The 11,865-nt window shown below is 38.2% G+C and overlaps 1 protein-coding gene across 1 annotated transcript; it reads left to right on the top strand.

Annotated features, from left to right (window-relative positions):
- Window positions 1-1,551: 1,551 nt before the first annotated feature.
- Window positions 1,552-11,794, top strand: LOC310932586 (coiled-coil domain-containing protein 106-like; the record flags this gene model as incomplete). Its single annotated transcript, XM_083895912.1, has 9 exons — window positions 1,552-1,557; window positions 2,215-2,298; window positions 2,413-2,501; window positions 6,189-6,252; window positions 10,013-10,091; window positions 10,198-10,263; window positions 10,517-10,636; window positions 10,753-10,941; window positions 11,487-11,794. The coding sequence occupies 9 exons, from the start codon at window positions 1,552-1,554 to the stop codon at window positions 11,792-11,794; spliced, it is 1,005 nt and encodes a 334-aa protein (XP_083752038.1).
- Between the last annotated feature and the right edge of the window lie 71 nt (window positions 11,795-11,865).

Below are 11,865 nucleotides of genomic sequence, written 5' to 3'. Positions count from 1 at the left end.
CGCAAAACCCACTAACTTGACATAGAAATGAGCGGTAGTCTAGAAAACTGGCAAGTTTTGTTTTGAATTTTTCTTTTTTTTTTTTTGAGGGCGCTCGTGCACCCTCACATAGATTGCACCCTGGGCGGTCGCCCACATTGCCCATAGCAAAAAACAGCCCTGCAATCAGCACTACGCTTGTAAATGGCCGCTCTGAACTGTGCAGAAACAATGGCGAGTGAATGAGACGTTTGAAGAGGCACCATCTTCGTTTAAATCTGCTACATGAGATAATTTAGGATTCAGTGTAGACTACGATGACAATGAGAAAATGACTGTCAACAAACAAAGCCTTTGTTGACATTTTCAACAAATGACTGTCATGTGCAAGCATCTGTTATGCAGCACACTGAAGTTGGTCTTAAGTTGGGTATTTGACAGAAACTTGCTCTACAGCACCACTCCGAGCAAGCCTCTCATTTACGACGTCATCACCCGTCTCTTTCACTTAAAGCAGCATGGTGTATTTGTAGTTGAAGTTTCTGTGAGTGGGTTAAAATGTTATTGATTTTTATTGGATAACACTAAACACTTTATTTATTTTTAATATGTGTGGTTTTATGTTTGCTGTTGAATTTGAATGCACTATTGTTTAAATAAAGTTTGTGGTTTGATTATATTTGTGCTTTTAATTATACTTACAATGCAATATATGCCTTTGCTAGTCTGAGCAATCAAAACCGTACCGTTACCGTGGCCCCAAAACCATGATGCACACTGGACCATTGGACAACTCTACCGTTGCATCCCTAGCAAATGTACTCTAGGTTTTTGTGATCGGTCCAAACTATGAACGGGAGCCAGGCCCCCTCTAGCAAGTGACACCATTCCTGCAGAACAGCTTTGACCGCTGATAGTTCTTTACTGCCGATATAATAATTTATTTCCGCTTTAGTAAATTTGCGTGAGAGAAAAGCACACGGGTGAAACTTGTCTCGGGAGAGCGTTGGGACGATACCCCACCTATTCCCTCATTGGAGGCATTGACCTCAACTACGAACTGGAGCTGGGTGTCAGGGATGGTGAGAATGGGTGTGGAAGTGAAGGTACGCTTGAGGCATTCAAATGACTTGGCGGCTTGCGGAGTCCAGACAAAGGTAGAATTAGCTGAGGGCAGACCCCACAGAACTAAAGTTCCTGATTGTTGTGATTCAACTTAAGTAATTGGTGGGAAAATATTAACACAAATGATTAATTATTTTTAATAATTAATTTTGTTATTAATTTCTTTTTAAAAAAACGGGGCACCACTCCTCTTAGGGCGAGGAGAATGACAGAGAAACTGTCACTTTACAACCTTCAAGTGTGTCTTGTCTGTTAGTTATAACTAATTAATAATAAGTATAATAATATTAATTAATAATTAACAAAGAACAAAGTGAGTCACATTTTCCACTAAGAAACGTTTACGATAAACTACATGCTCTTTATTTAGTTTTATCTAGTCATTTTTTTTCATCTTTAAATGACTGAAGTTGCACAAGGCTTTGCTAATTTGAACAGCTGTAGAGCATGGAGGTAAGTCCAGCCATATTGTCAAATTTCCTTTCATTTCAATGTTGAAAGGCCTTAATTTCCCCCTGAGCCTTAGTGTCAGACACTCACAATAAGCAGTAGAACCATTTCATCACTGTACTTACATAGATAGAATCTTCAGCCCATGTGTATTTTATTTTAACTATTAGTGAGAATTTAGATTTCAGAAAAAGTTTCCTGCATTTTCATAGATGCCCCTGATAATAATGATTGTTCTTTGAACCTCTTCATCAAGAAGATAAGAGAGTCAGGGGGTTTGTGAGATGAAAGGAGTTGAGGTTGTGGGAGGTGAGCTGGGAAGTGAAAAGGAGGGGGCTGGAGGTTGGTCAGTGTACTGGAGATGCAGATGAAAGGGGTTGCAGCAGGGTTGACTGGGTCGGGGGAGGGTGGGAGGCCGATCAAACCTTTTGAAGAATCACTTTAGGTCGTTAGCCCACCTCTGGTCCCCTACAGCCAGTCCAGCTTCTTGTGTCCAGAGATGGATTTCAGGCCTCTCCAGACTCCACTGACATCTTTCTGCTTTAGCCGATAGTAATGTAACAATGCAATGTAACAATTTGCCTCTCAGACAAGAGTTTAAAAAAAAGATTTTGTTTGTTTCTTGAAACTTCTGAATCACTTTTCCTAACTGTCTTTTAGGATATATTGTCTACAAGTGCCAACTTGGCGGACAAGAAGTACGCTGATCCAGTGGCTTTCGTCATGGATTTACTTTTGCCAGAGGTGAGATATCAGACACTGATTCAAAGACTACATATTTTATATTACTGCATATGTCTCCTTTTAACACATGGTCACTGTCCAACACAATCTTAAATCTTAATCTTCATGACACAGGCAACAATATTCGCCCTGGTAGTTGTACACTCCATTTCCCTGGACAAAGCCACGGAGATGTACAAACGTGGAACTCAGTTTGACTCGAGGTAAGTCAGATAGTTTAGAAAACTGTTAAACCAACTTTCACAGCAGTGTATATATTCCCAAATGTATGTGAGTGTCATTAATGACTTCATCATTTTGTTTGTGAGATAACGCTGCTCAGTGAACAGCTTCAGAGCCACCTGTCGGATGAAGCAAGGCTCAAACTCGAAAGCCTCTTGGGCCAATTCCAGAGAGCCATAGAGAGTGAGGACTTTCTTCAGCAGCTGTAATTTGAGTCAAACTGTTTTCCATCCATCTGTCCATTACCTACCACTTTGTCCTCCACTGAAGGGTCACGGGGGGTGCTGTGCCTATCTCAGCTGACATAGGGCAATCGGCGGGGTCACACCCTGAACAGTTCACCAGTCCATCACAGGAACACATATAGAGACAAACAACCGTTCACTTACACACTCACACCATTGGCCAAATCACCTAATCCCCAAATCTGCATGTTTTTGGACTGTGGGAGGAAGCCGGAGAACCTGGAGAAAACCCACACACACGGGAAGAACATGCAAACTCCATGCAGAAAGACTCTTGTTCCGGCCAGGGCTCTTCTTCAAAAGTCTAAATAGTTTTCTGTTAAACAAATAAAAATAATATTAAAATTATTATTAATATTAATATAATAATAATATCACTAATTTCTTGTATTCATTACATGGATTTGAAAGTTATACAACTTTCTGTGCAGAATCAAGTGTTTCAGAGCTTTTGTATGACTTCATTCGTCAAAATATCCACTGATGTCCAACTGTGTTTGATTCAGATACCAGTGTTTCACATATCTACCTGGAAATAGGTAACAACTCCTTAATGACATAATCAGCAATAGTTTAGTTTATTGTTGATTTTGTTGAAAGCTTTGTTGAGTGATTTCGTAGTTGTACCTCATGGGAGTGTAAAAACAGAACAAGTAGACTTTTATAGTTCTAATACTTTTTCTGTCAAACAGACTAATAAGACATTGAAAGTTTGCAAAAATAAATTAAATTACTCACAAACGTTACATTGTACAGAAGCTATTGCTGTCACAGTGGAAATGTTTTTTGGGGATCAGTCTCACGTTATAATGTGATACTGTAATATATAAACGTGATCATTATATTTTATAAACGTGATCATTATATTTTATAAACGTTATAATTATATTTAAATATAATTTATTTAGATCATTATATCATAAACGTGTGTTACGTTTCAACTTAAGTAATTGGTGGGAAAATATTTATACAAATTATTAATTATTTTAATAATTAATTTTGTTATTAATTTTATTTAAAACGGGGCACCACTCCTCTTAAGGACGAGGAGAACGACAGAGAAACTGTAACTTTACAACCTTCAATTGTCTCTTGACTGTCAGTTATCACTAATTAATAATAAGTAAATTAGTATTAATTAATAATTAACAAGGAAGGTATGAGATCGTACACTGGCTTCTTTCAATTACCCTTTGTCACAAACAAGCAAGCACAAAAGACAGAAACAGTACTGTTAAAGTAAAAGGTTTACATTTATTAAAGTATTAAAGTGATCAATAACAACAACAAACATCAATCCTCTAATCTACAATACTACTGATAGAAGTGTTCAAATGTGCAGGAAAGGGGCATGGACGTGAGTGCAGAAGTGTGTGTGTGTGTGTGTGTGTGTGTGTGTGTGTGTATGTATGTAAAGGGGACGTGTCACTTAGGCAGCTGGTGACAGCATGGGAACCAGGAAGTAAAACAAAACAAAGCCAAAAGGTAAAAGAAGGGGGGGTCTCTAACGTGACGGTTGTCACGGCGACACGCCTCCCACTTCGGGGTTACCAAAAGGTGGCCGCAGCTCTTCCGTCTTTCACCAGCGGAAGTGCTGAGTAAAAGAGGAGAGTTGAAGGAGGAAATGAAGTCAGCAGTGACGTGGAAAATTTAAAGGGAATGGCGGCGGGAAGTGAAGTAGACAAAGGAACGAGTCTGATCAGAAAACTTCTGTAATCACACGGCTTATTCGGCTTGACCGACTTAAACTGTGGTTCTTACAGATCATGGAAGTTTCCTCTCAATGAGTGATCGCGGGCTGTGCTGAGGACACAGGATCGCGATACACGGGAACAAATCACAGTACAAAAGGGGAGACACGTGGGATGAATAGGAGCCTGATTCGATCACACAGATTAAGCTGGAGTTTAGCCAGTCAATCTGCAGTCTTACCAGTCGAATGGGGACTTCGGTAACACTTTATTTTAAGGTACACGTATTCACCATTAATTAGTTGCTTATTAACATGCAAGTTAGTAACATATTGGCTCTTAATTAGTCATTATTAAGTACTAATTAATGCCTTATTCTGTAGTCATTATTAAGTACTAATTAATGCCTTATTCTGCATGGCCTTATTATACAACCAGTAAGCCATTAACTAAGAGTCTTCCCTCAATGACCTCAGAATTATTGCTTATTAGTACTAAGTAAGGAAGTTGTTGTATAGGAATTACGATCTCAATATGCTTTGCTTAGTATAGACTTTATAAGGTGGTAGTACCCCAAGAATAGTTATTCTCCCTTAATACCACTTAATGAATATGGTCTGTTCTTACATAACAAAACACAAAACTACAAATATTAATAATGTCCAAATAACTCTAAATTAAGTCTTTGTTACTTAGAATATGTTCCCCATACTAAAGTGACATCTCGATCATTACTAATTCACTAACAGTTGAACACTTATTAACCAACACATGTTCCCTAAACTAAAGTTGCCTCCTTTTCACAATTAGTTAATATACTATAGCACATAACTACTGCAATAAACAAGTGATGGGTTACACCTTTGAAAAAATGGATCTATCTATAGGTTCCCTCTCATTCAGTGGTAGAATAACAAAGACAGCACAAGTACAAATACCTCATTTATTACACCACTGGTTCAGGTTTTCCCAAGGCTGACAACAAATACTGCTCGAACAGGTAATGGGGTCTTCCTGAAATTCCTGAAACACTGACAACTGTATCAGTGTATGTAAATATGTCATACAATATGGTATCAAATGTATAAGCAGGTCATACTGTATGATAATGCAGATACTCTATTGTAGAAAAACACTGCACAATATAAAGTATACAAATACAAAAAATTAAAATATAAAAAATATAAAACCTGCAGAGCTCAACATGACAAAGGTTAGAACAAATGTACTGAACTGTACAAACATTGCACTTCCACAGCCTAAACTTGCTCTATAATTACTGCATCAGGTGATTTTTTTCCCCTGTGCACAAATATTCTATTTCTAATACAATGTAACAGAATTATAACTGAACAAAAAAGCTCACTTTCTTAATATTTCATCAACAAGGGGAGGAGTTGACATTTGGCCTTCATGTCCATGATAATAGCCTTTTCTCAGAGGTAACAGTAAATTTAGTGTGTCAAAACTTTTGAGTGGTAGTATAAATATCAACTTGATATCTTTATCTACATTTCAGACAGGTTTCATACTGGATATTTTTTCATAATGTCATGCAAAAGCATTCCAATTGTTCCGTTACTGTGACGGTTTCCACGCCAATAAGTCCACTCAATTACATCTAAGTGATCCCTCAACAGTTTTTGTGTGCGGTTCCCTCTTTGTCTCCAGATATTTGACTTGCAAATACCCCAAAATCTCTCCAGGTTTTGTGTATGTGCACCTGTAACAGGGTCAACAAAAAAATCTTGATGGTTGACAGTCAGGTGATTGTAACCTTCATCCTGAAGACGGCGGTAAGACCTCCACCCATCTGAAATGACAGAGCTTCCACGACGAACGTGCTTCTTTATTAGAGGCAAGAGATGCCTGGCTGAACGGTGATGCACAATCTTAAGAATGGGTCTCCTCCTGTCATCCTTAATCCCTAGCATTCCAAACACCCAGGAACTCCTGTTGCTTGCCCGTCCTCTGTTGTACTGAAATTCCCAAAGAGCAAATACTTAAAAATGAGGACAATGATTCTGCAATAATGGTGGGAAATGGGAGAGAATAAATCATAATAATGTAAGAATAATGTAGTTTCTTAAAATCGACATTCCCCTCGATTGCATCAATGAACTACAGTGTATCTTATTCCATAATGCAGTAGTTACTTCTCGAGATACAGGACACCTCCAAGCACCTCAGGCAAAAACAGGTTTTAAATGTATGTATATTGTCTCTACTGACAGTAGCTGAGTTTAGCACAGACTTAACCAACATCAAATACACATTTTTAGACACAAAAACATGTATTTGACATTACTCATAAGTGTAACTTTCATACCTTTCTTTTATGGCCAAATTTGCTTTCATCTATCATAACAATCTCTGCTCTTTGACCAACAGTCTGCTTGCCTCTTCTTCTCATTCTTTTCATTCCTGATTTGCAAACTCTCCGCAGCTTGTCTGCAAGTTTACTCAGAGTTGCAGAACTCCGAGTAATTCCTTCCTGCAGCATGTCCACTTGCCTCAGTCGAAGGCCTTGGGCAAATCTGTAATAGATCAACCAGATAAATATTTTTGACACAATTTAGAAGTGGGTGGTTAAAACCAATTTCTTAAGTTGTCATTAGTCTTTTTATAACCATAATTTCTCATGTGCAGTCCCATTTGCAGACACAGCAGATACTCATAGCCTGAATATAAGAGTGTATTTAACCTGAAACAACAAATCTCAGAAGCAAAGTAGGGTGAAGAACATCCCCTTTATGAGGGGAGGAATGGAATAAAACCCCACAACAAATGAAATCTGCTGTATCTTTGAAGAGTTTTAAGAAAGAAAAAAATGGATACTGAGTAAATTAGCACAGTGAAGTGTCTGTTTAAAAAAGTTAAGTTCTTTTGAGACAATTTCCAGGAACCACCTAAAACCTAGAAATCCACAAGACCTTTGTACTACATTGGACTCTTCGCAACCCAGCACTTATACAATTACACATACTTGATAAATTCAACTGATATTCAGAATTCTTCCCATATACTGTATACACTCATGTCTCGTAAGCATTGGCTCTTATAAGACCCATCCCAACCAACAGTAAAGTGAGAACATTGAAAGAAAACATTATGGTCCGAGTTAGAGTTAGTCTTTGATGGCTTTTGTTATTATACAATGTAAAACCACGCACCTGTAGATGTAATGCATCCACGTATGCAGTCGAAGGTGCGATTTCTCAAATATGGAGCCACTTCGGATGGACCTCGATACCGTTTTCCCTTTGTGACAGGAATCTCGGCAAATCCTGATGATTAAATCCAGAGGTTAATGTATAAAAATAAAAACCTATGATACTGTACTGATTTCACTAAATAAAAATGTAACATAAATGAAGATGAATAGGGGGACATAGATATTTACATATAGGTGTTGGAACAGCTAACTCTAATACTTGTACTCTTAGTAGCCCTTGCGATTCCCTCCCCCCATGCAATCTCAAAGCACAACTGTTACACCTTAAATCGGGTTAGACATTTGAGTAAATTTAGCTGTGTCTACTCTACTCTACTTATCACTGTGCCACAGCATGGAAATGGTGATATCAATCAATGAATCCCTGTGCAAGTCAAGATGATTGAATAATAATAATAATAATAAATAGATGAACAATATGACCAGGAATGTGATCTAAAACTGTTAAAAAAGGCATTTTTCATTTCAGATGTACACATGTAGAACTTTGTGGAAACATGAGCACCCCTATCTCTCCCAAATAAACAGTAGCTTACTTAAAAATTTAAATTTGCAGCTGTGTGTGATTTGTATTGTGACTTTGTAGATGTGACATATATATATTTTGGTGTGTACACCACTCATAGCTTCTGTATTAAAAACATTGTTGTAAAATATAGGATTTGGCACTGAATTCTAGCATATCTTGGATAGCTGCATGCTGCACACTCCCCTATGCTTACACACAGAAAATTAATAAAAAAGGCTCACGTCTAGTTGTTCTACTCACCATGCTGCCTCCTTTTTGTCGTAGGTCCGTTTCAACTTCATAACATGAGAGCAAGAGGGGCATTTCATCCATTTTCGAAGTAGGCCTTCTCTCATTAACCATCTGGTGAACTTGTAGTTTTCTTTGGGGCACTGTCTAAAATGTATACGACTCAAAAACTCGTAACGCAACATCTTCTTCTCATAATTTTTTTTTTTTTTTTTTTTTATCTCATAACATGGAATTTGTTTTATTTTATTTTTTTTTACTATGGAATGGGTTTCAACCTCGCAGTCCCGCTTCAAAAAAGGCGCAAAGTGACCACTTTGTAGAGTAATGACTGACATAAGAATCTACCAATCCGTAGCCGTGCTCCTCCGATGTGTTGCTCTCATCCAATCATTGACTGTTACGCTGCCGTCATGTGACATTCTCATCCAATCATCCAAAGGGAGCCACCAGTCACGTCAAAGATCAGGAGAAGGTGGCTGATGCCGTTTGTTCACCGCTTGGAGAGTGAAGAGGGAAATTCGTGTAACAAAAATGGTAAGTTAAGCGCTAACCTGTTAATTGAAAGCCCCCCTGATTTTTGTAAGCACATCATAACACCCGTCCCCGGGACGTTTACATAGTTAAAGAGTAGTAAACCCTCCCGTTTAACTGCAGCGTCAAGGCTAATTAGCTAATATAATGTTAAGCTAGGTGAGTGCAGATGTATAATGCTAAAACTTAGTATGAACCAGAGATGGGGACTCGAGTCACTGTGACTTGAGTATAGGGATGGGAATTTCACACATTTTTAGAGTCGATTGTCGAGGTCCACGTGTCGAATTTTTTGTTGACTTTTTTTTTTATTCTTTCTACAGCAGCATCAACAGCAGCAATGCGGGGGTGTAAACTATTCTACAGTGTACTACTTCATTTTAGGCTCAAAAACATGGCTGTAATGTCCATTATTGACCATCAGAACAGCTATAATAAAAATTAGGGGCAAAAAAGCGAACTCTCCGCTGGAACGTGTGTGTCGCCACTCGCAGACGGCTCAGGTTTTTGAACCTGCGCTCGTTAGGTGTCCACCAGAGTGAAGTACAGTGATCCTGACTGGGTGATATGCCGTCTTCATTTGTTTAGCGCTTGTGTTAATGTCTCCCACCCCCGTCCTAAACTTAAGCGCAACCTCGTTCGCACAGCACGCACACACACGCGCTTGGACGCGCGCACAGCCACTCGAGAGAACGAGCCGCGCGCCATCATGTCAGAGCGCAGAGAGCCTGGACATCAGGATCACCTTTTGGTGCACAGCTTCTTTAACCTCCGTAGTTGTGAACTTTACGTGTTTGTGACACTTCGACTTTTTTTACTCGTAATTTTTTTTGTCGAGGTGCGCATGTGTCGATTGTCGATCGATTTGTCGACAAAAAAGTCCCATCCCTACTTGAGTCCAAGTTATAATAATGAAAAATAAATGATGCACTATGTCATTGAACAAGAAGAGCTTTTGAATCTTGTGTAGATTATTATTAAGTTACGTTTTGCTGGTTATAGTGACATTAATTTATTTATATATTTACAGCCTAAGGCCAAGAAGAAAATGTCCCTAAAAGTCTCTAAAGATGACTCGATGACAGATGTGACCAAAAATGATCTGGATGGTAAGTTTTTCTTTGTTAACTTTCAAGGAACTGTAATACTTAAATAATTATCTTGTCCAAATGTATTAATGTGTATACATTTTGTTATACCTATGCCATACTGTAGGTCCTGAAGATAAAGGAGATAAAGGCTCTGCTCCAAGTTGCAGCAGCATAAGCAGCATTGGATCAGGTAATGATTTCTCATTTTCTAGCAGTGCATCTTTGTTGTCTAAAATGAATTTAATTTCTTACGTGATTTTACCACCTGAGATTAAAGTTGTTGGCTGATTTTGTCAGTATACATGTGTGCTTACAAATCAAATTAATGCACACACCATATCTGGTCCACTACCTTTGTTACATGCATGTCATTCTCTCTCTGTCTCACTCATTTAATACTGTCAAATCGTAATCTTTTTTTATCCTGCTCTCTTGTTTTTAAGGATCAATTTCCAAAGTGGAGTTCCTAGAAGCCAGGATCCAATGGCAAGAAAAAATAATAAAGGATCTTGAGCAAGAGCGCAATTTCTTGCGTGAGCAAATCATGGGAACGAAGAGATCATGTGAGTGATTTGGGAGCAACTTATATCTGCAACATATAATGTAATTGTAATGAACTGTGTGATATATTTTCATAACAATCTGATATTTGTCTCATCTATCCTCTATTTGATCAAAGCTCAACCTAAAGTATTTACTTTGGAGGATGATGATGGCAACATGGATGGAGATGACGTCATTCCCCCATCTTCTCCAGACATCAGTGAGTCCTCGGACAGTGATGCTGTCATCCAAAGAAGAAAGAAACGTTGGACACAGCCACCTGCATCTGCAACTGTGGCTGTGCCTGGAAAAGCTCATGTAAGAGGTAAGAATGGCATAACTTGAACCAGTTGCCCTGTTAGTACCAAGTGGTCATGAAAAATAAGTATTAATAAAAGAGTTGGAAGAGCTGTTATAAATATGTCCTGAAGTAACTATGAGGCAAAAATACAAATCTTCAGTTCTACATTCTGAATATACTAGGAATCTGGTGATAAATAGAAAATAAATGTCTAAAGTAAAAAATTTGGCTTTCATCAAGAATAAAGCTCCATTTTATTTTGCAGCATTCACATTAATTATTATCCAACATAAATTGTTTGCTAGAGAGATTAAACATAGAATTAAACATAATTCGGATCCATAAGACTTACCAACTAAACAGATCTTACAGAGAATAATTTTCTAAATCTTGAATTCTGAACCACATATTGGAGTCTTATCAGGCGATGAGCAGGATCTTCAATTCCTAGAATATGCTTCATACTTTATCAAAAGAGAAGTGACCAGTTTGAGCAATTTCAGCTGACCTTAAGCCGTGGTTTGTGCTCATTTCTCGTGTTCTTTGTTTTTGTTTTATATATTTTTCAGTGAAAGGGCCAGCTGAGGTTATCAGCAGATATAAAAAAGTCTTGAAAAGCTTAAGCAAAGTCCGCACCATGACTGAAGCCTTCAGAGTCAATGGTGTGGACCGGGGAACCATCAAGATGACTGCTGCAATTGCAGAGCTCAACATTGTGGATCCTGTAACCTTCAACACCTTGAAGTATGATCCTGCAAGTGAGACCCTGCAGTCCTTTGCTAAGAGGTGTGCAACGCACATAACCCCTGAGAAGAAGAGCATTATAGAGGACATGAAGGCCAAATGTCAACTCCTCCCCTTGTTGATGAAATATTAAGAAAGTGAGCTTCTTTGTTCAGTTATAATTCTGTTACATTGTATTAGAAATAGAAATATTTGTGCACAGGG

This window comes from Microchirus variegatus, assembly GCF_963457635.1.
Source record: "Microchirus variegatus genome assembly, chromosome: 10".
NCBI lineage: Eukaryota > Metazoa > Chordata > Actinopteri > Pleuronectiformes > Soleidae > Microchirus > Microchirus variegatus.
The sequence above is the reverse complement of the archived record's forward strand: the minus strand, read 5'-3'. Positions and strand labels throughout refer to the sequence as shown.